Raw genomic sequence first — 26,651 nt, 5'->3', positions numbered from 1 at the left:
TTTTTTAACTTTCTGTATTTTTAACAGAAAAAAGTGCTACAGTCTGTGGTATTTTTTCAGTTGAAAACAAAAGACAAAAGCAAATGGAACAGAACCAAAATGAAAAGAACTGAAGCTCAGAAAATACTCTAGAAATAAATGAGAAGTAAACAGAACTTTTTTTTGGCCTTTTTGCTGCTCTTCTGACAGAATAGTAGAATGGAAAACCAAAACTCTGATATGAACGCACCCTTAAGGAACAAGTATAGTAATGGTAAAACATTTACAATAATGGCTTTATGAATTGATGGTTCATTAATTGCAGCACTAAAAGATAATAGGAAAAGCCCGGGGAACACTTACCTTCCAGGTCCAATCAATATCCATCCAACCCCCAACCCATTATCATCCCTTGTCCTGGACACTCAATCTTATATGAATAGATGCAAAGTCTTTTCATATCATCAGCCTATTTGCATGTTATAAATAATACATTTGTAACTTTTAAAGTTTTATAAAGTTTTAAGGGTTAAAATTAAAAATCAATCACAGTGGCACCGTAGTGGGGTATAGAAGCATGCAAAGAGCAGGCAGCCAGGTACCATGCATCATAACAGAAATTCACCAATATCAAAGTCAAACAAGGGCACTAGACTTGTCTATATGAGACATGACACAGGCAGGATATAGAAACCAGGCAGGAGTATATCCACCATGGCGCATTTTTGCGCAAAAGATTAAATTTTTTTCCCAAGTTGTAGATTCCGCTCTACATGAAAATTTAAAGAGCCGTACTGAATAAGACATGAAGAGTAGATGTAGTCCTGCTGTTCTCTCAGCATATAGTGCTGTTTCTATGAGTTATAATGACAGAAATGGGTTGGTGCTTATACTTACAAGTACTCTAGGTGAGGAAGACCAGAAAATGCATCATCACTGATTGCATCAAAAGTGTTTGCGGTGAACAGTCTGCGTAAGTATAACATACAATTAGGACAAGGAAGAGAAAGTGGTTTGTTTAAGAATGAAATCAAAATTAATTTGCTTAAAAGTAGGGATATATTGTCACACGAATGAGTTATGGGGAAGCTCATGTTAATAGCGGTATTAGCGTACGTGTTACATCTCTTGGAGAGGGCGTAGTTGGATATTTGACAAATACAATCTCATTTTTGGAAAAGCCACTGATAAAGGAATAGTCTATTGCTAATGATGGGCCTAAATGCCCCCACAAATTTTTGTGAAAAATCATCCAAACCCACTAATTTTGGTGGGACTGTCCGACTGTTTTACATGTATGAGATCCTCCCAATTTTCCCCCAATTGCTGATGTTGAGGAAAAAAAAGGATAGGCAATGTTGAATTTCAGCTGGCAATCCTTTTGTTCCCACTGGAGATAAGCCATCTGTTGTGGAACAGGGGTCATGTCACATCATGAGCCCCAGTCCATGTGACTGTTCCTACGGTGCATGTACTCCATCATTTGGCATTGATGCCAATAACTGCCTTCTCTCTGGATGTGTTGCATGTTTTTTATCCTCTTTTACAACTTATGATTTAGAGTGAATGTAATAAACAATGGTATACAAGCTGTGGACTGCACTTCCCTTTGTGGAAGACTCTGTGAACTTACAAATGTTATATTTGTGCTGCCTTCTTCCCGTCACTGAAGAAGGCCCCTGAGGTGTCATCTGAAATCTCTCAGTGGGCTGAGTGTATAATGTGCCTTCTTACAATCCTGATACAACACTATGGTGTATGGACTGATTTGCCAACAGGGAGGTGTCTTCCCTAGCTGGCCAATCATCCATAATCTTCCCTATGCTACTAGAGAAAGATTAGGCCCCTAGTTTCCTCACATGGGGCTGTCCCTATTGGTGCGCTCACCATACTTCAAGGTAGGGTCTGCCAAACCAAAAAGTTGGTTAGGGATACCATTTCCATCCCTGTATTCTTGTTACTGTTATTTGCTCTATATTGTGTTACCTGCATCATTAGAGATATAATATATGTCTATATTGGTGCATAAAGGACATTGATTATTTCTTGGTCTGACTTATTGATGATGTACATGAAGGGCGCCATACTTGCGCCCTACATGAACATAACACCACTGCCAAAGCTGTCCTGTTGTATCATCCTCAACTGTCCCCATGCAACACATGTGAATGTTCGGTTGAAACGAGTGTTCATGTGTTTGGGGGAACCAGGAGAAATAGCTGTCGGCTCAATGAGTGTTTGGTCAACAGCTATTAAAGGTGCATGGGCCCCTTTATTTTTATGTCCTATGGCCAAACAGGTGCTGTATAGAAATATGATATATAAGAAATGTTTTACATGTGACAGCATATTTTGCCCCGTAGGGTCTTTCAAAAACGGATTACAATACTGACATACAGATATCAAATCGAAAACTGGCCATATTGATCAAAGTGAAAAATCTCCCATATGTATTCAGAACCAGTACTGCCTCATAGACTTTTACGCGTGTCATATTACAACTTACTGCAACTCAGAACTTGAATGAGTTTAACTAATCTATTATATAAATCAAGTTTTATTTAAAACATTTTTAGGAGTTTTTAGTGACTTTTTTACATATTTGGCAGCACAGTTTGTATTTAAGAAAAATCCAAAATTCTTGCAGTTTTCACACTAAGCAATAAGCCGAATAATAGTCTGACACTTCATGTTCTGTAGGAAAAACATCTCAGCAACCATCTCATTATCATCACAGGCAGGATTACGATGAAAGGTAAAACCTATATATCATAGAATCATAGAATGGTAGAGTTGGAAGGGACCTCCGGGGTCATCGGGTCCAGCCCCCTGCTTAATGCAGGATCAGTAAATCATCACAGACAGATGTCTGTCCGGCCTTTGTTTGAAGACTTCCATTGAAGGAGAACTCACCACCTCCTGTGGCAACCTGTTTCACTCATTGATCACCCTCACTGTCAGAAAGTTTTTTTCTGATGATATCTAATCTGTGTCTGCTCCCTTTCAGTTTCATCCCATTGCTTCCAGTCTTTCCATCTGCAAATGAGAATAGGGCTGATCCCTCTGCACCGTGACAGCCATTCAGATATTTGTAGACAGCTATTAAGTCTCCTCTCAGCCTTCTTTTTTGCAAGCTAAACATTCCCAGATACTGCAGATAACAAAGAATCAACCATTTACAATAGGCGATGATCAGAGCTCAGCTTCTCACCCTCAATTCACAATGAACTCTGCACAGATCACATAGCATAGGTCAGCTCCTGTCCATTGTGTCTATGGCCTATGAGGCTGCTGTAAAGCATATGTTTAAGTGCTGTTAACTGCGGCTCAGACCACCCCATAGTCATGTATAGACAATGCAATATTAAAAACTTACAATCAGAAAATGAAAACAGATTAGAAAATGGAATGGATGGAAAATGTTTCACTACCTGGTTTTAATTATTAAAGGAAATGACTGTATTAAAGGGAATGTATCATGTATAATTTTTTAAACTCTTTTTTATTGTCTTTTTTATAATATCAAAACAGAACACAAAAAAATATCACAGCATTATCTTACAGTACACTTGATTTACATTCATACATGTTGCTTGTGTCTCAATATAAAGGTAAACCGTTCCCAAAGGATTCCAATTTTTTTAAAAAGAAATGATCACGCATTGTCTTCACTACCAATTACCAATATTCCTATGCACATTAAGACCACTGTGCATATTGTCAGCAAACTTAGATAGAGAAGTAAAAGTAATATGTTAAACCGACGGATTACGGATTGTGGATCCACTGGACCAACCAACCAAGCCTAGACTAGTCCTAGAGTGGTTGGCAGCTGACTGCTCAGATAGAGGGACTGTTGCCAGGGAAATGGAGACTGACCCTTAGCTACAGAGGGAATAGCAGACCCCTACCTACAAGCAAGGCAATCACCCCAATAAGGGTGGCCCTGCGCTGGAACCTCGGGTCTGACCATCTCTGATGGGGTAGCAAATGCAGGGACTGGCAGCAAACAGAGGAGCATACAGAGGCAGGACAGAGCAAGGGCAAACCATAAACAGGAATGGGAACTGACAGAAAACAAACGTACAGACAGATGCAGAGCTCAGACAGCATAAACAGAATCTGGATACAAACTCAGGACTACAGACAGAACTCAGACTGCAAACACAGAACTCAGAGAGCAGGGACAGAACTGAGACAGCACAGACAGAACTCAGACAGAAGAATATGACCAATGAAAGCTGAGTGTAAGAACACACACTAATTCTGAGGCCCCAGGAAGTGCCACAGTTCACCTTAAATAGAGGACTAAAGCCTAATTAACCCCACAGGTGAACTAAGAGCCAGAGAAATGCTTAACCCTCCCAGTGCTGGACGAAAGCAGACAGGGATAGCAGAGGGATGATTGCAGCTGCCCGGAACCGCACGAGGGCGGCAGACACGAGTATAGACCTTACAGTACCTCCTTCCTTATGTTCCCTCCTTGCCATGAATCTATCAATCCTATAACCAACTCCTAGAACTGTAAATTTATTTTCCTAGTGGGCAGTCCACAGCTTGTCACTGAGGGTTAAGGAGTTTGGTTAGCTGTGTCCAGTTGGTGGCAGGGAACCTGGTCTAGAGGCGGGATTGGCCTGTAGCAGGTCCTGGAGGTGCTGGGACACTGATAGGGGACTGACAGGCTGTAAAGGCACATGGACAGATATACAGATACGGAATCAGAACTGGCGACCATCTCCAATCTCTCCATTCTCAAAAGGTATTTTAATTGTTGTAGTATAACCGTTCTCACCAGGGGTTTGGCTTGCAGCCAGTTTGTCAACAAGCACCTTTTGCTTATTATAAGGATGGTGTGTATCATATTAGGATTTCTAGTATGATTAGGGAGAGAGGGGGATACACAGACTTGTGGTGTTAACTGTATAAACATTCCCCCAAGTTCACACAAAAGCATTTGAGTCTCCATCCAGATACCATGCAGAAAGTCGGATTTGGTTGGGAACACCTAGGGCACGCCTGTAGTCTGGCAGGATCCCTGGGTTGCGGGGAATATCAAAACCGTATATCACCCCATGTATAATTTTAAAGTACATTTCCCACCACCTTTCATTTGTTATGGCTTTTCTAATGGACCTGTCACAGAGGCAGCTACAGTCTATATATTAGAGAAAAGCCCTTCTCAGAATAGACATAAAAACTAAAATTAAATATTTTATTTAAAATCACCTTAAAACACTAAATTAGGGCACTATTGAGCACATCGGATAAGTGTACAAAGGGCAAAAACAAACTGGACAAACAATCCACACTTTAGAGCAGACTAACGAGATTAACATGAAACTCCCATTTGGTGGGTCCAAGAGAGATACTATGGGACCGGACCTAGTAGTAGTCAAGGAAGAGTATTAGGTGATTTGTAGCACATGTAACTAGAGATGAGCGAACGTACTCGTCCGAGCTTGATATTCGTGCGAATATTAGGGTGTTCGGGATGCTCGTTACTCGTAACGAGTACCACGCGGTGTTCTGGTTACTTTCAGTATCCTCTCTGAGACGTTTGCGCGCTTTTCTGGCCAATTGAAAGACAGGGAAGGCATTACAACTTCCCCCTGTGACGTTCAAGCCCTATACCACCCCCCTGCTGTGAGTGGCTGGGGCGATCAGATGTCACCCGAGTATATAAATCGGCCCCTCCCGCGGCTCGCCACACATGCCTTGTGACTTAGCTGAGGGAAAGTGCTGCTGCTGGTGCTGCTGTAGGGAGAGCGTTAGGAGTCAGTGTAGGCTTCAAGAACCCCAACGGCCCTTCTCAGGGCCACATCTACTAGCGTGCAGTACTGTGTTAGCACAGTAATTTTTTTTTTTTTGTCCAAAATTGGATCTGCAGAGCATTGCGCCCAGCAATAGGGACAGAAGCGGGGGTTAGGCAGGGAGAGTGTTAGGAGTTAGTGTAGGCTTCAAGAACCCCAACGGTCCTTTCTAGGGCCACTTCTATCCGTGTGCAGTACTGTCCAGGCTGCTGTTAGCAGTGTTGCATATTTTTTTTTCTTCTCAAAACCGGCTGTGCAGAGCATTGCACCCGGCATTAATACTACAGGGATAGAATTGTGTAGGCAGGGCCAGAAGACATTTATTATTCATTGAATACACGCAGTGGGGTCTTCCCTTTGCTAAAAAGCAAAAGAAATTATATTTGGCCTGCCTGTGTCAGTCCTAAGGTCTGCGTGTACGTGTGTGCTGCGTGTACAACGTACAAAAATCAGACGCAACCAGCTACGCTTTACTGCAGCCTAGCGCCATTGTCTTTCCTGACTGGCAAATACCTGCTCTGCTAGAGTTAATAACTCTGCTACACTATAGTTGTGTGACACTTTTTGAGGGCCACACCACAGATATTAAACTTCTTGTTCATTGAATATACGCAGTGGGTGCTTCCCTTTGCTAAAAAGGAAAAGAAATTATATTTGGCCTGCCTGTGTCAGTCCTAAGGTCTGCGTGTACGTGTGTGCTGCGTGTACAACGTACAAAAATCAGACGCAACCAGCTACGCTTTACTGCAGCCTAGCGCCATTGTCTTTCCTGACTGGCAAATACCTGCTCTGCTAGAGTTAATAACTCTGCTACACTATAGTTGTGAGACACCTTTTGAGGGCCACACCACAGATATTAAACTTCTTGTTCATTGAATATACGCAGTGGGGTCTTCCCTAAGCTAAAAAGGAAAAAAATTATATTTGGCCTGCCTGTGTCAGTCCTAAGGTCTCCGTGTACGTGTGTGCTGCGTGGACAACGTACAAAAATCAGACGCAACCAGCTACGGTTGAGTGCAGCCTTGCGCCAATTTCTTTCCTGCCTGGGAAATCAAATCACTGGTAATACAGCATGCTGAGGGGTAGGGGTAGGCCTAGAGGATGTGGACGCGGCCAAGGACGCGGAGGGCCAAGTGAGGGTGTGGGCACAGGCCGAGCCAGTGCGGTGGCCAGGGGTAGAGGCAGGGCCAGACCGAATAATCCACCAACTGTTTCCCAAAGCGCCCTCTCGCGCCATGCCACCCTGCACAGGTCAAGGTGCTCTACGGTGTGGCAGTTTTTCACAGAGACGCCTGACGACCAACGAACAGTGGTGTGCAACCTTTGTCGCGCCAAGTTTAGCTGGGGAGGCACCACCAACAGCATGCGCAGGCATATGATGGCCAAGCACCCCACAAGGTGGGACGATGCCCGTTAAACGCCTCCGGTTTGCACCACTGCCTCTCCCCCTGTGCCCCAACCTGCCACTGAGATCCAACCCCCCTCTGAGGACACAGGCACTACCGTCTCCTGGCCTGCACCCACACCATCACCTCCGCTGTCCTCGGCCCCATCCAGCAATGGCTCTCAGCGCAGCGTCCAGACGTCGCTAGTGCCACAGTTTGAGCGCAAGCGCAAGTACGACGCCACGCACCTGCACGCTCAAGCGTTAAACGTGCACATTGCAAAATTGATCAGCCTACAGATGCTGCCGTATAGGCTTGTGGAAACGGAGGCTTTCAAAAGCATGATGGCGGCGGCTGCCCCGCGCTACTCGGTTCCCAGTCGCCACTACTTTTCCCGATGCGCCGTCCCAGGCCTGCACGACCACGTCTCCCGCAACATTGTACGCGCCCTCACCAACGCGGTTACTGCCAAGGTCCACTTAACAATGGACACGTGGACAAGCACAGGCGGGCAGGGCCACTATATCTCCCTGACGGCACATTGGGTGAATTTAGTGGAGGCTGGGACAGAGTCAGAGCCTGGGACCGCTCACGTCCTACCCACCCCCAGAATTGCGGGCCACAGCTCGGTGGTGGTATCTGCGGCGGTGTATGCTTCCTCCACTAAAGCACCTTCCTCCTCCTCCTCCTCCAACGCAACCTCTGTCTCGCAATCAAGATGTGTCAGCAGTACGTCGCCAGCAGTCGGTGTCACGTGGCGTGGCAGCACAGCGGTGGGCAAGCGTCAGCAGGCCGTGCTGAAACTACTCAGCTTAGGAGAGAAGAGGCACACGGCCCACGAACTGCTGCAGGGTCTGACAGAGCAGACGGACCGCTGGCTTGCGCCGCTGAGCCTCCAACCGGGCATGGTCGTGTGTGACAACGGCCGTAAGCTGATGGCGGCTCTGCAGCTCGGCAGCCTCACGCACGTGCCATGCCTGGCCCATGTCTTTAATTTGGTGGTTCAGCGCTTTCTGAAAAGCTACCCCCACTTGTCATACCTGCTCGGAAAGGTGCGCCAGCTCTGCGCACATTTCCGCAAATCCCACAAGCACGCTGCCACCCTGCGGACATTGCAACATATGTTTAATCTGCCAGTGCACCGACTGCTGTGCGACGTGCCCACACAGTGGAACTCTACGCTCCACATGTTGGCCAGACTCTATGAGCAGCGTAGAGCTATAGTGGAATACCAACTTCAATTTGCGCGGCGCAGTGGGAGTCAGCCTCCTCAATTATTTACAGAAGAGTGGCCCTGGTTGGCAGCCATCTGTCAGGTCCTTGGAACATTTGAGGAGTCTACCCAGGTGGTGAGCGGCGATGCTGCAATCATTAGCGTCACCATTCCTCTGCTATGCATCTTGAGAAGTTCCCTGCAAAGCATAAAGGCAGATGCTTTGCGCTCGGAAACAGAGCCGGGGGAAGACAGTATGTCGCTGGATAGTCAGAGCACCCGCCTGTCTATATCTCAGCGCGTTGAGGAGGAGGAGGAGGAGCATGAGGAGGATGAGGAGGAGGGGGAAGAGACAGCTTGGCCCACTGCTGAGGGTACAGATGCTGCTGGGCTGTCATCCTTTCAGCGTGTATGGCCTGAGGAGGAGGAAGAGGAGGAGGAGGAGGAGGATCCTGAAAGTGATCTTCCTAGTGAGGACAGCCATGTGTTGCGTACAGGTACTCTGGCACACATGGCGGACTTCATGTTAGTATGCCTTTCTCGTGACCCTCGCGTTACACGCATTCTGGCCACTACAGATTACTGGGTGTACACATTGCTCGACCCACGGTATAACGAGAACTTTTCCACTCTGATTCCCGAAGAGGAAAGGGGTTCGAGAGTGATGCTATACCACAGGGCGCTGGTGGACAAACTGATGTTAAACTTCCCATCCGACAGCGCTAGTGGCAGAAGGCGCAGTTCCGAGGGCCAGGTAGCAGGGGAGGCGCAGAGATCAGGCAGCATGTACAGCGCAGGCAGGGGAACATTCTCCAAGGCCTTTGCCAGCATTATGGCTCCCCAGCAAGACTGTGTCACCGCTCCCCAGTCAAGGCTGAGTCGGCGGGAGCACTGTAAAAGGATAGTGAGGGAGTACGTAGCCGATCGCACGATCGTCCTCCGTGACGCCTCTGCCCCCTACAACTGCTGGGTGTCGAAGCTGGACACGTGGCCTGAACTCGCGCTGTATGCCCTGGAGGTGCTTGCTTGTCCTGCGGCTAGCGTCTTGTCAGAGAGTGTGTTTAGTGTGGCTGGGGGAATCATCACGGATAAGCGTACCCACCTGTCAACCGACAATGCCGACAGGCTAACACTCATCAAGATGAACAAAGCCTGGATTTCCCCAGACTTCTCTTCTCCACCAGCGGACAGCAGCGATACTTAAGCAATACGTAGGCTGCACCCGCGGATGGAAGCTACGTTCTCTCTCACCATCCAAAACGGGGACATTTCTGCTTCATCAATCTGTGTCTAATATTCCTCCTCCTCCTCCTGCTCCTCCTCCTGAAACCTCACGTAATCACGCTGAACGGGCAATTTTTCTTAGGGCCACAAGGCTCACTCATATAATTTTTCTAAACAATTTTAATATGTTTCAATGCTCTTAAAAGCGTTGAAACTTTAACTTGAACCAATTTTTCGTTAAACTGGGCTGCCTCCAGGCCTAGTTACCACTTAAGCCACATTAACCAAAGCGATTAATGGGTTTCACCTGCCCTCTTGGTTGGCCATGGCCAATTTTTTGGATGTACATTAGTACTGTTGATACAGCAATTTTTGTGGGCCCTCGCCTACAGTGTAATCAAATGAATTTTTAGCCCACCTGCATTACAGCTGATGTTACATCCGCTGTGTTGGGCAATGCAATGGGATATTTTTATGTACCGCCGGTGGGTTCCAGGGAGCCACCCATGCTGTAGGTGCACACGGAGTTTAACCTACATCTGTCCACTTGTAAAGAACCCCAGTCTGACTGGGGCATGCAGTGTGGGCCGAAGCCCACCTGTATTAAGCACGACATTACTACCTCAGCTGTGTTGGGCAATGCAATGGGATATTTCTATGTACCGCCGGTGGCTTCCTGGCACCCACCCATGCTGTGGGTCCACAGGGAATTATAAATGCATCTGTTTCCACTTGTAAAGAACCCCAGTCTGACTGGGGCATGCAGTGTGGGCCGAAGCCCACCTGCATTAAACATGACATTACTACCTCAGCTGTGATGGGCAATGCAATGGGATATTTTTATGTTCCGCCGGTGGGTTCCAGGGAGCCACCCATGCTGTCGGTCCACAGGGACTTCACAATAGGGAGTTGTACCTGCCTGTGTCTATGAATTAAAAACCGCGGTCTGACTGGGGCATGCAGACACCTTGACAGAATGAATAGTGTGTGGCACATAGGTTCCCCATTGCTATGCCCACGTGTGCAGCTCCTGATGGCGGTGGCACAGGATTCTATTTCTCATTGCTTCTGTACAGCATTGTGGGCTATCGCCCCGCCCCTTTTAAAGAGGGTCGCTGCCTAGCCGTGCCAACCCTCTGCAGTGTGTGCCTGCGGTTCCTCCTCATGGCAGACGCACTTCTAAATAGACATGAGTGTGGCGTGGCATGAGGGCAGCTGAAGGCTGCGCAGGGACACTTTGGTGTGCGCTGTGGGGGGGAGGGGGGGCGGTTGGGCAGCATGTAAGCCAGGAGAAGTGGCAGTGGAGTGTCATGCAGGCAGTGATTGTGCTTTGTTGGAGGTAGTGTGGTGCTTAGCTAAGGTATGCCATGCTAATGGGGGCTTTTCAGAAGTAAAAGTTTTTGGGAGGGGGGGGGGGGGCCCCACTCTTGCCGCTATTGTGGCTTAATAGTGGGACCTGTGAACTTGAGATGCAGCCCAACATGTAGCCCCTCGCCTGCCCTGTCCATTGCTGTGTCGTTCCCATCACTTTCTTGAATTGCCCAGATTTTCACACAAGGAAACCTTAGCGAGCATCGGCGAAATACAAAAATGCTCGGGTCGCCCATTGACTTCAATGGGGTTCGTTATTCGAAACGAACCCTCGAGCATCGCGAAAAGTTCGTTCCGAGTAACGAGCACCCGAGCATTTTGGTGCTCGCTCATCTCTACATGTAACCTATGGGGGAAAAAACTAATTGACCAATAGAGATCTTCCAGTGTTTCCCCCAATATATTCACTAGTACCAGTACTACCAGACGAGCCTCCTTCCCAATAGTTGAGGTAAAACGGAGGAGCTCAAGGATTTGGACTCACAGCTATATCTCCCAAGCACAACTGATGGTGTGGAGCTTAGATGGGTGATATGGCTCATAGAAAAGAAGAATTCCTGGATGAGCGGTACGGCTCAAAATGGAAATTAGTATGGAGCCCAAATCTATGGTATGACTTAAATAGGAGTTCTCAAATGCATAATTCAGCTCATAAGGGAATTTCTCCAATCAGAATACTCAGATAAATAGTTTGGCTTGGATAGAAATTATTCGATGCATTTTCCCGCATAAAAAGTAGTTCATCTGGAAAATGAAGAGTCGGTATTAAATGCCTACACCTGTGAGAGAGACCGGCCGGATCTTCACTACACAGTCACCATAAGGCAGAATATACAGAGTATCATAGAAGTCACTACACTAGTGTGTAGCCGATAATTTGGGCACATAACCTGGATTTATATCTCAGGGTAAAGCGTGAATGGATTAAACCCTGCAGTACAGTGGAGAGCTCAACAGATATTTGGACATGAACCTACTCGCCAAACTGTACAATTAGCAGCCACGGTCAAAACCTGACCTAGAACTAGGTAGAGTAAAGATTGAAGACTGGCTTTAAGCCAGAGCTTAGAGGCCCCCTAGCAGCTATATACAATAGTGCTCGGGACCAGGTAGAGGCTGTATTAAAGCCCCTACCAGTTTTTGAGGAAGTTTGAGAGATAAATGGCGTTAATGAAAAGGACAAATACGGGTTACACTTTTGTCCCTGGTTGTAAAAGATCCAATATAAAGTTCCTTAGCTGTCCAGTAATACCCTGAATATATCGATAGCTCTCTTGTTTCTATTCTCCCTAATTGTAGGCGAGCGCGATCGCACTTTTCAAAGCTTTTGTGGATGCAAAACAAAATAAAAGAGAGAAAATAAAATAAAACCCATAGTCTTGATGGAGACCCATCCTTCAACTATCCCTTGAGATATCTCTGGATCCCAGAGCCCCCGCACCCATCTCTTAAACAGTATAGCATTGTCTGATACTGCCCATCCCTCTTTAAATCTAGTGTACAGATCAGAAATAGAGTGTCTCTGTGGGGTCGATCGTATTAGTAAGTCAATTGGGTTAATTATTACCTCTTTAGATACATCAGCAAGTCTCTTGTATAAGAAGTTCTGTATTTGTGCATATGGCAGAAAGTGAGACACAGGTAGATCATATATTTCACGCATCTTGAATGATCTCTATCTAGGCTCCTCATGATGAAGAAGATATTGAATTGTCATAATGCCTCTGTGACACCATACTTCAAACATTTTATTGTCTCAACCCTTCCTGAACTCCAGATGTCCCCATAGATCCATATGTTTTGATAGTTTGAATGATAGTCCGTATGTTTTACGGGTTATTTTTCAAGTGGCAATAGTGTCCCTCGCCATAGTAGAGTATTTAACCCCTGGTGGGAAGTTAGAGAATCCTGCGTGTAAGAGGGTGTTTGGGCTCCAGGGGTATATCATTTCAGTTTCCAGTTCATAATTTGATAAGTAGTTGGACTTCTGTAGCCAATCCAGTGAATGCCGCATTAGGTTAGCTACATTATTATGCATGTATTTCCGGGAAATTGAGCCCACCCATATTTTTGGGAAGCATAAGCTTTTTTAAAGTCATACGTGGGCGTTTGCAAGACCAAATAAACGTGGAGAATGTGGTATATAATTTTCTTAAGTCCTGATGTTTAAGTAATAATGGCATAGTTTGTGAAGGGTATAGATGCTTCGGGAAACTAATTATTTTGATCAAATGGCATCGCCCCATAAATGATAGTAGAAGGTTATTCCACCTATAAAGTTCGTTTATATATTTATTTATTATTGGGGGATAGTTCAGCTTATATAAACTTTCCTATATTTATCCCTAGGTATTTAATAGATGTTTTACTACGGTGACAGGAATCACCTATCATTTTTAATTCAGTCATGTGCCACTTTACCTCTTAGAGAAGGGTTACGAGTAGGTACGCATGTCCATGATGTATAAGTGCCCTAGGAGGGTTTATGGACAGAGGTTGTCCTAACCCCTTGAGGACATGGACATTTTTTGTCTTTCATTTTTGTTTTTTTCCTTCACAGTTTCAAAAAAAAAATCACAACTTTTTTATTTTTCCAGCGACATAGCCACATAACATAGTATCTAAGGCTGAACAGGATGTACATGTGTCTTTTTACAGTCTATTACCCCACCTTCCCCTCTCATCCAGAGGGTCCAGAGTATGAAGGCTTTTTTTTTTGCAGAAAGAGTTGTATTTTCAATGTTAGCATTTAATGTGCCGTATAATGTAGTGAAATACTTACATTTCTAAGTGGAGTGAAATGGAATAAAAAACACAATTGCACCATTTTGGGGGGTTTGTTATACAGTACAGAAAAAATTTCATGTTAACTTTATTCTATGGATCAGTACAATTATGGTGATACCAAATGTATTTAGGTTTTTAGTTGTACTACTTTTTAGAATATGAAATATATATATATATATAAAAATACTTTCTGTTGTAATCTTTTGACCACCATACCAATGGCCATTATATTTTCTGTTGATGGGGCTGTATAAGGTCTTGTTTTTTGACAGGATGACCTGTAGTTTTGTATTGGTACAATTTTGTGTTATGTAAGAGTTTTTGATTGCTTTTTATAAAAAATATATCTAGAAGATGGGGTGACCAAAAAGTACAATTCTGGCATTGTGTGTTTCTTTTCTTACAGCCTTCAAATATGTTTTTGTTTTTTATGCATATATTGAAAAAAAAGCCGGTTTTAGTTTTTAATATTTTTACTTTTTTCATACTTAAAAAGACTTTATTAAAGTTATTTTTACCTTTTTCTGCCTCCCCATGGAGAACTTGAACTTGCAATTGTTTGATCACTTATACAATAGAATGCAGTACCTCAGTGTTGCAGTATATTGTATTTGTGCAGGCATTCTATTACGCTCTGCCACAAGAGGTTTGCATATTAAGCTCTGCCACAGACAGGACCTAATAGACAAACAGCCATGGCAGCTCTGGGACCCTTCACAATGCCCCACACTGCCATAATTTATGAACAGCCAACCATGATCTTGTTGAAGCAATATTAATGACAGACAGAAAACAAACATATGCAACGCGTTTCAGTGCACATAGGCGCCCTTTTCAAGCCTAACTTTTCATGCTTTAAAAGGGTGCCTATGTGCGCTGAAAGGCGTTGTGTATGTTTGTTGTCTGTCTGAGGATTAAAATCACGTTTTTGATAATATCCACTCTGGAATCTCTGGATATTGTTCTGTCATGGCACATAAACTATTAAGTTTCAGGCTACAATAAGTGTGTGTATTTATCTTATTGGGCTCTTGACCCTTATTTAGAAACTTAAGCTATGCTGTGTAGTGCCGGAATCAAAGATCAAAAGATAAAGGAAGTCAACAGAAAATTAGCAATACTAAACTATTTTAACTTAAAAAACATACAAAACCTTCAGAAATAGAATATAATGAGATATCAATAAGCTGACTGCAGCTATTTCCTTATCTAGGCAAGTCCTAAGACCTTTGAGACTGTTTTGTCTAGGATGTCAATAAGCCTTATGATCAATAATTTTTGTAACCTTTTTTTAATAATCTTTGTATGATAACGCCTTCCCCCTTTCTGTATAAGAACTTATAATGTCTTCAATTAAACAGAATACTTTTGGGTTCTCATGAGAAGCGTCTTGCTATAACACGAAGTGCTTTGCGTTTTTCATAGATACCGCTAGGAATCTTCTCATCACAGGCTTCCATATCTATCAATTTGGCACCTGGCAACGAGGTCATCAAATCGGTACCGGTGTGCTCCGATAACAGTTCCTACTTGGATTCTTGGGCCTATAGGAAGGGGTTTGTCTGGCTGATTAACCCCTTCTTTTCCATGTAAGTCACTTCTCATTTTCATACTAGAATCCCTATGAGTGCAGAGACTTTTTCTTAATTGGGATCCCAACTCTACAAATTTTGTCGTTATTACAGTATTTAAAGGCACTAATCATGCCTGACTGGTAAAACAGAGCATACAGGTCATAACCACTGAATACCAATATTGAACTAAGCGGGTGGAGTACTCCGGTAAATAAATATCTCTGCCGCTTTGTAAAACAAGTTATAACATTATATTGCCAAATGACATGTTATGACCTTATGAAGCATTTAACTTTCACTTTGAATTGCCAGAATACCCCTTTAAAACCAGTCTAGTGTAAGACTATGCTAAGACAAGGCATGGCAAGCTGACTAAAGCTTTTGCCTCAGGACTAAAACTCTTAAGCCAAAGAGCACTAGAGCACACATTAAAATGTCAAAAGAATTATTTATTCCTCATGGCTCAATAGATACTTTCTTTCTTTATTTCTATATATTGTAATACCAAGAGGCGGCAGAAGAACCAGGGATGCATCATCCATGAGATGAGGTGAGAGCTTCGCCTTAGGCAACTCCTGTCCCTTACTTGGAAGAAAGGAAGGAGTTGGGGGGGCGGGTGGGGGTTGCATTTGAGCAAGGAAGCTGTCTATCAAGCACTTTCCTATCACTGGCTTGGAGAGTTGCCATCCTCTCCCACTTGAATATGCCTTCAGCAGAATATTCTGCTTTCAGTACCGTCTTGATGTTGATGGGCTTTCCAAATGCAGGAAGCACTGCTGAATACTACCTGACATGGACAGGAGCCCAAAGTCATAATTTAGGGTAATGTCACTGTCTGCATATGATATGGCGAAATGCACTAGTTGTCGTTTGCATTTAAAGTGGCAGTAGTTTGGTAGGCCCTACAACCACACTGCTCAAAGTTCAAGGCAGGCTATGAGCCCCTCGAACATTGGTGGGTGGTTGAGGCTGTAACTTTGGAAAAATATCTAGACAGCCTCACAATTTGTATGAGATGGGCTTAAATAAGGGGTGCACGACTTTTTCTGGTCCAAGGACCGATATTATATTGAGCCACTCTCAAGAGTGGCAATAAAACTTTAACCCCTTAATGACATGGCCTATTTTGGCGTTGAGGACCAAGCGATTTTTTGGTATTTTTCCATCTCCATTTTTCAAAAGCCATAACTTTTTTATTTTTCCGTTGACGCGGCCGTATAAGGGCTTGTTTTTTGCGTGGCGAACTGTAGTTTTTATCGGTGCCACTTTTGGGTACATTGACTATATTGTAAAACTTTTATTATTTTTTTTTATGATAACAGGGAGAGAAAACGCATCAATTCTGCCATAGATTTTTTTCCCTTTTTTTACAGCGTTAATTATGCAGCATAAATGACACACTTAATTTTTTCTGCGGGTCAGTACGATTACAGCGATACCAAAATTAGGTTTTTACACTTTTTTGCAATAAAACCCCCTTTTTTTTAAAATCTTTTTTTTTTCTCTATAGCTGCATTCAAAGTCCTGTAACTTTTTTTTTTTTCTATGTATGGAGCTCTATGAGGGCTTATTTTTTGCGAGATGATCTGTAGTTTTTATTGGTACCATTTGGGGGAATATACGGCTTTTTTGATCACTTTTATTGCATTTTTTGGGAGGCAAAATGCGAAAAATTAGCATTTTGCCTCTGTTTTTTAGCGGGTTTTTTACGCTTTTTGTCGTACAAAATAAAAAGCATGTTCAACTTTTTGTACACGTCAGTACGGACGCGTCAATACCCAATATGTGGGGTTTTAATTTTTTTTACCTTTTTTTATGCTAATATTAGAAAAAGCATAAAAAAGGGGTTTTTTTACATTTTTTTTTACATTTTTCTTTTTTTTACACTTTTCTTTTCTTTTTTTTACACTATTTGAGTCCCTCTGAGGGACTTGCAGCACTATGCCTATGATCGCTGTCATAAGGCATGGCAGAGCTACTGCTCTGCCATGCCTTATCGCTTATACAGCGATTATAGGCACAGGCAATACAGGACGCCAGTGTCTGGCGTCCTGTTGCCATGGTGACAGGCCGGGCTCTCGCGATGACATCGCGATAGCTGGCCGGAGACACAGAGGGAGCGCGATCCCTCTGTGAACTCTTTCCCTGCTGCGATCTACTTAGATCGCGGCAGGGAAGGGGTTAACAGCGGGGGGCACATCTCCGATGCCCCCCCGCTGTTGCAGCGGGACGCCGGCTGTGACTGACAGCCGGCTCCCGCTGTGGGATAGCGCTATCTCCAGGACGTACCGGTACGTCCTGTTGCGGAAAGTACCAGGCTCCCAGGACGTACCGGTACGTCCTGGAGCGGGAAGGGGTTAAGATACATGACCATCTGAAAAAATATGGCATATGAAAAAGTATTGGACCTAAATATCTGATAGATGCTGATTTCACTTCCAGGACTCCCCATCTATCGCAAGAATAGATCCCTTTCTCCCACAATCAGCACTCCTGCAAGGAAGAGACATGCTTTATAGATTCTAGGTGTTGTGGTAACCCATTCTCTTGAAATATGAGGGCCAAGACATGGCTAAACACTGCACTATTAAAGGGGTATTTCTAAAAAGGACTTTTATTACTTATCCACTAAAGAATAGGGGTCTCGTATTCCCCTTTCCTCCTCACTGTGGGCTTACGGCACTCTCTGCATTGAGGAGGAAATTGAAGGGAGTGGCAGTTGTGCATGCGCAGTACCACTCCATCTTCAATGAGGCTGCTTTAGATAGCTGAGTGCCTGTACTCAGCTATTTCTGTCAGCCCCACTGAAATAAATGAAGTGACAATGCACATGCTTGGCCACCACTCCATTCAATCTCTATGTCAGTTCCTATACTTCAGGGGATGCAGTGAGCCAGCAGTAAGGAGGAGAGGGGAATAGAGATGAGCGAGCACCAAAATGCTCGGGTGCTCGTTACTCGGGACGAAATTATCGCGATGCTCGAGGGTTCGTTTCGAGTAACGAACCCCATTGAAGTCAATGGGCGACCCGAGCATTTTTGTATTTCGCCGATGCTCGCTAAGGTTTTCATTTGTGAAAATCTGGGCAATTCAAGAAAGTGATGGGAACGACACAGCAACGGATAGGGCAGGCGAGGGGCTACATGTTGGGCTGCATCTCAAGTTCCCAGGTCCCACTATTAAGCCACAATAGCGGCAAGAGTGGGCCCCCCCCCCTCCCAACAACTTTTACTTCTGAAAAGCCCTCATTAGCAATGCATACCTTAGCTAAGCACCACACTACCTCCAACAATGCACAATCACTGCCTGCATGACACTCTGCTGCCACTTCTCCTGGGTTACATGCTGCCCAACCCCCCGCACGACCCAGTGTCCACAGCGCACACCAAAGTGTCCCTGCGCAGCCTTCAGCTGCACTCATGCCACACCACCCTCATGTCTATTTATAAGTGCGTCTGCCATGAGGAGGAACCGCAGGCACACACTTCAGAGGGTTGGCACGGCTAGGCAGCGACCCTCTTTAAAAGGGGAGGGGCGATAGCCCACAATGCTGTACAGAAGCAATGAGAAATATAATCCTGTGCCACCGCCATCAGGAGCTGCACACGTGGGCATAGCAATGGGGAACCTATGTGCCACACACTATTCATTCTGTCAAGGTGTCTGCATGCCCCAGTCAGACCGCGTTTTTTTATAAATAGTCACAGGCAGGTACAACTCCGCAATGGGAATTCCGTGTGCACCCACAGCATGGGTGGCTCCCTGGAACACACCGGCTGTACATAAATGTATCTCATTGAAGTGCCCTGGACAGCAGAGCTAACGTCAGATTAAATGCAGGTGGGCTTAGGCCCAAACTGCATGCCCCAACCTGACCGGGGTTTTTAATTCATAGACACAGGCAGGTACAACTCCCTATTGTGAAGTCCCTGTGGACGCACAGCATGGGTGGCTCCCTGGAACCCACCGGCGGTACATAAATATATCCCATTGCAGTGCCCAGCACAGCTGAGGTAATGTCATGTTTAATGCAGGTGGGCTTCGGCCCACACTGCATGCCCCAGTCAGACTGGGGTTCTTTAGAAGTGGACACATGCAGTTACAACTCCGTGTGGACCGACAGCATGGGTGGGTGCCAGGAACCCACCGGCAGTACATAAATATATCCCATTGCAGTGCCCAGCACAGCTGATGTAACGTCAGCTTTAATGCAGGTGGGCTAAAAATTAATTGGATTACACTGTAGGCGAGGGCCCCAAAAAATTGGTGTACCAACAGTACTAATGTACGTCAGAAAAATTGCCCATGCCCAACCAAGAGGGCAGATGAAACCCATTAATCGCTTTGGTTAATGTGGCTTAATTTGTAACTAGGCCTGGAGGCAGCCCAGTTAAAATAAAAATTGGTTCAGGTGCAAGTTTCAATGCTTTAATGAGCATTGAAACATATAAAAATTGTTTACAAAAATTATATGACTGAGCCTTGTGGGCCTAAGAAAAATTGCCCGTTCGGCGTGATTACGTCAGGTTTCAGGAGGAGGAGCAGGAGGAGGAGGATGAATATTATACACAGATTGATGAAGCTAAAAGGTCCACGTTTTTGATGGTGATAGAGAACAATGCTTCCATCCGCGGGTGCAGCCTACGTATTGTTTAGGTATCGCTGCTGTCCGCTGGTGGAGAAGAGAAGTCTGGGGAAATCCAGGCTTTGTTCATCTTGATGAGTGTAAGCCTGTCGGCACTGTCGGTTGACAGGCGGGTACGCTTATCCGTGATGATTCCCCCAGCCGCACTAAACACCCTCTCTGACAAGACGCTAGCCGCAGGACAAGCAAGCACCTCCAGGGCATACAGTGCGAGTTCAGGCCACGTGTCCAGCTTCGACACTCAGTAGTTGTAGGGGGCAGAGGCGTCACGGAGGACGGTCGTGCGATCGGCTACGTACTCCCTCACCATCCTTTTACAGTGCTCCCGCCGACTCAGCCTGGACTGGGGAGAGGTGACACAGTCTTGCTGGGCAGCCAGAAAGCTGTCAAAGGCCTTAGAGAGTGTTCCCCTGCCTGTGCTGTACATGCTGCCTGATCTCTGCGCCTCCCCTGCTACCTGGCCCTCGGAACTGCGCCTTCGGCCACTAGCGCTGTCGGATGGGAATTTTACCATCAGTTTGTCCGCCAGGGTCCTGTGGTATAGTATCCCTCTCGAACCCCTTTCCTCTTCGGGTATGAGAGTGGAAAGGTTCTCCTTATACCGTGGGTCAAGCAGTGTGTACACCCAGTAATCCGTAGTGGCCAGAATGCGTGTAACGCGAGGGTCACGAAAAAGGCATCCTAACATGAAGTCAGCCATGTGTTCCAGGGTACCTGTACGCAACACATGGCTGTCCTCACTAGGAAGATCACTTTCAGGATCCTCCTCCTCCTCCTCCTTCTCAGGCCATACACGCTGAAAGGATGACAGGCAAGCAGCATGGGTACCCTCAGCAGTGGGCCAAGCTGTCTCTTCCCCCTCCTCCTCATCCTCCTCATGCTCCTCCTCCTCCTACTCAACGCGCTGAGATATAGACAGGAGGGTGCTCTGACTATCCAGCGACATACTATCTTCCCCCGCCTCTGTTTCCGAGCGCAAGGCGTCTGCCTTTATGCTTTGCAGGGAACTTCTCAAGAGGCATAGCAGAGGAATGGTGACGCTAATAATTGCAGCATCGCCGCTCACCATCTGGGTAGACTCCTCAAAGTTTCTAAGGACCTGGCAGATGTCTGCCAACCAGGCCCACTCTTCTGTAAAGAATTGAGGAGGCTGACTCCCACTGCGCCGCCCATGTTGGAGTTGGTATTCCACTATAGCTCTACGCTGCTCATAGAGCTTGGCCAACATGTGGAGCGTAGAGTTCCACCGTGTGGGCACGTCGCACAGCAGTCGGTGCACTGGCAGATGAAACAGGGTGTTGTTGCAGGGTGGCAGCGTCCGTGTGGGACTTGCGGAAATGTGCGCAGAGCCGCCGCACCTTTCCGAGCAGGTCTGACAAGCGTGGGTAGCTTTTCAGAAAGCGCTGAACCACCAAATTAAAGACGTGGGCCAGGCATGGCACGTGCGTGAGGCTGCCAAGCTGCAGAGCCGCCACCAGGTTACGGCCGTTGTCACACACGACCATGCCCGGTTGGAGGCTCAGCGGCGCAAGCCAGCGGTCGGTCTGCTCTGTCAGACCCTGCAGCAGTTCGTGGGCCGTGTGCCTCTTATCTCCTAAGCTGAGTAGTTTCAGCACGGCCTGCTGGCGCTTGCCCATCGCTGTGCTGCCACGCCGCGCGACACCGATTGCTGGCGACGTGCCGCTGCTGACACATTTTGATTGCGAGACAGAGGTTGCGTAGGAGGAGGAGGAGGAGGAGGAGGGTGGTTAAGTGGAGGAAGCATACACCGCCGCAGATACCACCACCGAGCTGGGGCCCGCAATTCTGGGGGTGGGTAGGACGTGAGCGGTCCCAGGCTCTGACTCTGTCCCAGCCTCCACTAAATTCACCCAATGTGCCGTCAGGGAGATATAGTGGCCCTGCCCGCCTGTGCTTGTCCACGTGTCCGTTGTTAAGTGGACCTTGGCAGTAACCGCGTTGGTGAGGGCGCGTACAATGTTGCGGGAGACGTGGTCGTGCAGGGCTGGGACGGCACATCGGGAAAAGTAGTGGTGACTGGGAACTGAGTAGCGTGGGGCCGTCGCCATCATACCTTTGAAAGCCTCCGTTTCCACAACTCTATACGGCAGCATCTCCAGGCTGATAAATTTTGCTATGTGCACGTTTAACGCTTGAGCGTGCGGGTGCGTGGCGGCGTACTTGCACTTGCGCTCCAACACTTGCGCTAGCGACGGCTGGACGGTGCGCTGAGAGGGGGGTTGGATCTCAGTGGCAGGTTGGGGCACAGGGGGAGAGGCAGCGGTGCAAACCGGAGGCGGTGAACGGCCTTCGTCCCACCTTGTGGGGTGCTTGGCCATCATATGTATGCGCATGCTGGTGGTGGTGGCTCCCCGGCTGATCTTGGCGCGACACAGGTTGCACACCACTGTTCGTCGGTCGTCTGCACTCTCAGTGAAAAACTGCCAGACCTTTGAGCACCTCGGCCTCTGCAGGGTGGCATGGCGCGAGGGGGCGCTTTGGGAAACAGTTGGTGGATTATTCGGTCTGGCCCTGCCTCTACCCCTGGCCACCGCACTGCCTCTTCCAACCTGCCCTGCTGCAGCCCTTGCCTCCCCCTCTGAAGACCTGTCCTCAGTAGGCGTAGCAAACCAGGTGGGGTCAGTCACCTCATCGTCCTGCTGCTCTTCCTCAGAATCCTCTGTGCGCTCCTCCCTCGGACTTACTCCAATTACTACTACCTGAGTGATAGACAACTGTGTCTCATCGTCATCGTCCTCCTCACCCACTGAAAGCTTGTGAGACAGTTGCCGAAAGTCCCCAGCCTCATCCCCCAGACTCCGGGAACTTTCCAAAGGTTGGGCATCGGTCACGACAAACTCCTCCGGTGGGAGAGGAACTATTACTGGCCATTCTGGGCAGGGGCTCGGGAACAGTTCCTGGGAGTCTGCCTGCTCCTCAGAATGTGCCATTGTAATGGAGTGAGGAGGCTGGGAGGAAGGAGGAGCAGCAGCCAGAGGATTCAGAGTTGCAGCAGTGGACGGCGCAGAACTCTGGGAGGTCGATAGATTGCTGGATGCACTTTCTGCCATCCACGACAGGACCTGCTCACACTGCTCATTTTCTAATAAAGGTCTACCGCGTGGACCCATTAATTGTGAGATGAATGTGGGGACGCCAGAAACGTGCCTCTCTCCTAATCCCGCAGCAGTCGGCTGCGATACACCTGGATCAGGAGCTTGGCCTGTGCCCACACCCTGACTTGGGCCTCCGCGTCCTCGGCCGTGTCCACGTCCTGTAGGCCTACCCCTACACCTCAGCATGGTGTATTACCAGTAGTGCAGAAACAGAACACTGTAATTAAATGTGCCGCTTATTGGCCTGTGGTTGGAGGCTGACTTCGCTTGCGGAACACACAGCAGAGGCAGGAAAGAATTTTGCGCAAGCCTGCTGTAACACTTAGCTGGCTGCGTATGAATTAGGACAACTACCCCCAGCAGAGACCCAGTACACTTGTGGACAGGAATACAGCGGTGATGTAAGAGGCAACACAGAGGCAGAAAAGAATTTTGCGCAAGCCTGCTGTAACACTTAGCTGGCTGCGTATGAATTAGGACAACTACCCCCAGCAGAGACCAAGTACACTTGTGGACAGGAATACAGCGGTGATGTAAGAAGCAACACAGAGGCAGAAAAGAATTTTGCGCAAGCCTGCTCTAACACTTAGCTGGCTGCGTATGAATTAGGACAACTACCCCCAGCAGAGACCCAGTACACTTGTGGACAGGAATACAGCGGTGATGTAAGAGGCAACACAGAGGCAGAAAAGAATTTTGCGCAAGCCTGCTGTAACACTTAGCTGGCTGCGTATGAATTAGGACAACTACCCCCAGCAGAGACCCAGTACACTTGTGGACAGGAATACAGCGGTGATGTAAGAGGCAACACAGAGGTAGAAGAGAATTTTGCGCAAGCCTGCTGTAACACTTAGCTGGCTGTGTATGAATTAGGACAACTACCCCCAGCAGAGACCCAGTACACTTGTGGACAGGAATACAGCGGTGATGTAAGAGGCAACACAGAGGCAGAAAAGAATTTTGCGCAAGCCTGATGTAACACTTAGCTGGCTGCGTATGAATTAGGACAACTACCCCCAGCAGAGACCCAGTACACTTGTGGACAGGAATACAGCAGTTATGTAAGAGGCAACACAGAGGCAGAAAAGAATTTTGCGCAAGCCTGCTGTAACACTTAGCTGGCTGCGTATGAATTAGGACAACTACCCCCAGCAGAGACCCAGTACACTGAGGACGGTCACAGGCAGCCCAAATAGATTTTTTTTCCCAAATGTTTTTGGAAAGGCCCACTGCCCATATACACTAAATATGTCTTCTGTCCCTGCCTCACCACTACTGGCCCTGGACAATGTAAAATTACTGCCGATATATATAAAAAAAAAAAATGTGCAACACTGCAAAAAGCAGCCTCCACACTACTGCACACGGTTAGATGTGGCCCTAAGACGGACTGTTGGGGTTCTTGAAGCCTAAAATAACTCCTAACGCTCTCCCTATAGCAGCTCCGGCACCAGCAGCACTGTCCCTGTTCTCTGTCAGAATGCATCTGTGGCGAGCCGCGGGAGGGGCCGATTTATATACTCGGGTGACACCTGATCTCGCCAGCCACTCACTGCAGGGGGGTGGTATAGGGCTTGAACGTCGCAGGGGGAAGTTGTAATGCCTTCCCTGTCTTTCTATTGGCCAGAAAAGCGCGCTAACGTCTCAGAGATGAAAGTGAAAGTAACTCGAACATCGCGTGGTACTCGTCTCGAGTAACGAGCATCTCGAACACGCTAATACTCGAACGAGTATCAAGCTCGGACGAGTACGTTCGCTCATCTGTAGAGGGGAACATGAGACCCCTCATTCTTGAGATCGTTGGCGAGTCCCCAATGATAAGACTTTTATGATCTACTCTATGGATGAATGATAAAAATCAATTATCATGTTGTGCTCCTGGGACCTGTAGTTCTATGGGTTTCCATGAGCATACTGCTGCAGGTGTGGTTGATTTGGCTGGCTGATGGCATGGAGCTCTCCAGCCAGCCAATCACCATGTATCTGTATGTATAAATACCAGCCCCTCTTATTAGATGGTGCTGGTCTTTATTCCTCATCCTTCCCTCTCAGAATGCTGGCATTTGGAGTCGGTCTTCCGCACTCTCCCTGAAGATGGTCTGGACACCTGATTCACCTCACATGTTCTGTGGGCCCCTGCTCCCTTACTCTTCTGTCAGGTGTGGTTCCAGGCATTGGATGTCCTTTATGCTTTCAAATGGATGATGTCTGACACCTTGTCCCTTCTCTGCCAAGTGAGTGATGTCTGAAGCTCTGCCCCTTATGTGTGTGGGTGTGGATGTTTAAACTATGTCTTGTTTTGGTGTATATATGCATGTATGACATTCTGGGTGGGATTTCCCTGTGTCTGCAGGTGTATAGACACCTGGTGTGAACAATGTCTTGTTCAGTGTATGTCTGTTCACACCAGGTGTCTGCACAACTGCAATATCTTGTTCAGTGTATGTCTGCAAATGTGTTGACATCTGGTGTGAACAATGTATTGTTCAGTGTCTTAGTTGGTGAGCAGACACTTGGTTTGGGCAATAACTTGTTCAGTGTCTGTTTGTTGGTGTGCTGACACTTGGTTTGTATTATGACTTGTTCAGTGTTTGTTTATAGGTGTGCAGATAGTTGGTGTAAACAAGGTCTTGCTCAGTGCATGTTTGTAGGTAGGAATTCCCAGTGTCTGTAGGAGTGCAGACACCCGGTGTGTATTATGTCTTGTGTTGGTGTTCCTATCTATTTGGATCTGAATTGAGACAGGTATTCCCTAGGTACCAGTGTGGGGCAATTCTTATTGGGATGATCACCCCGCTTGTAGTTGGAGTTCCCTTTCCTGGGTTTAGTTTTCTTGATAGTGTAGGGACTTACAAGACCCTTGACATGGCTTATGAGCTTACGTACTTTGGCCAAAATACTAACTAATACCTTGTACTTATTTATATTTCCATCTGCTTGTTGTGTTAGTACAATTGGTAAGTATTTTGGCTATCTGGTTTGGTGTAGGATCTTATGTCCCTGTTTCCCTTTGTTGCGTGCACATTTGTTTTTATGTTTGGTGTGAATGCTGTCTGATTTTGAATGTATACTTCCAACCTTAAATAGGTTACGTTCGTGTAGGTTACTGTTCCCACAGCCTGCACAAAGGTCACATCAATTTTAGGTAACCCATTTGATACTTGCCCGTCCCTAATGCTAAGCTGTGTGCCACTCTTCTCTGATGCATGCTACATGTGAGCAATCACAGATAGGCATGTCTGTGTCTAGATGATTGGGACAACACAGAATGGCATTGCAGGCTGCATGTGGCTCCAGGACGCAGGTTGTGCACCCCTGATTTAAAAAATATATATTTAAATATATAATGCAGAATATTATAAGTGATATTGACACCACACATGAGAAATTTACAAGGTAGAATTCTAATGGAGTTCTTCCAAGCTGTGACTTTGATGCACACATCATTCCTACTCGCTATGTTTATCATTGAGGAGTATGAGCAAGGTGGGTGACCACCCATGAAACAGCAGGAATGCCAACCTTAGAAAGCAACAGCACCTTTTAA

At 46.5% G+C, this 26,651-nt stretch overlaps 1 protein-coding gene across 2 annotated transcripts in view; it reads right to left on the bottom strand.

Moving 5' to 3' along the window:
* Positions 1-26,651, bottom strand: part of LGI1 (leucine rich glioma inactivated 1) — a 73,485-nt gene that overhangs the window by 32,528 nt on the left and 14,306 nt on the right. The window contains exon 3 of one of the 2 annotated variants that reach the window (XM_066600975.1): positions 877-948. The exons of the other annotated variant lie outside the window; for it this stretch is intronic. Coding sequence (XP_066457072.1) covers positions 877-948 — 72 coding nt within the window. The remainder of the gene's footprint in view (positions 1-876; positions 949-26,651) is intronic. 2 annotated transcript variants of the gene reach the window in all.

The sequence above is a fragment of the Eleutherodactylus coqui genome, chromosome 4 (assembly GCF_035609145.1).
Source record: "Eleutherodactylus coqui strain aEleCoq1 chromosome 4, aEleCoq1.hap1, whole genome shotgun sequence".
In the NCBI taxonomy this organism is placed as follows: Eukaryota; Metazoa; Chordata; class Amphibia; order Anura; family Eleutherodactylidae; genus Eleutherodactylus; species Eleutherodactylus coqui.
The sequence above is the reverse complement of the archived record's forward strand: the minus strand, read 5'-3'. Positions and strand labels throughout refer to the sequence as shown.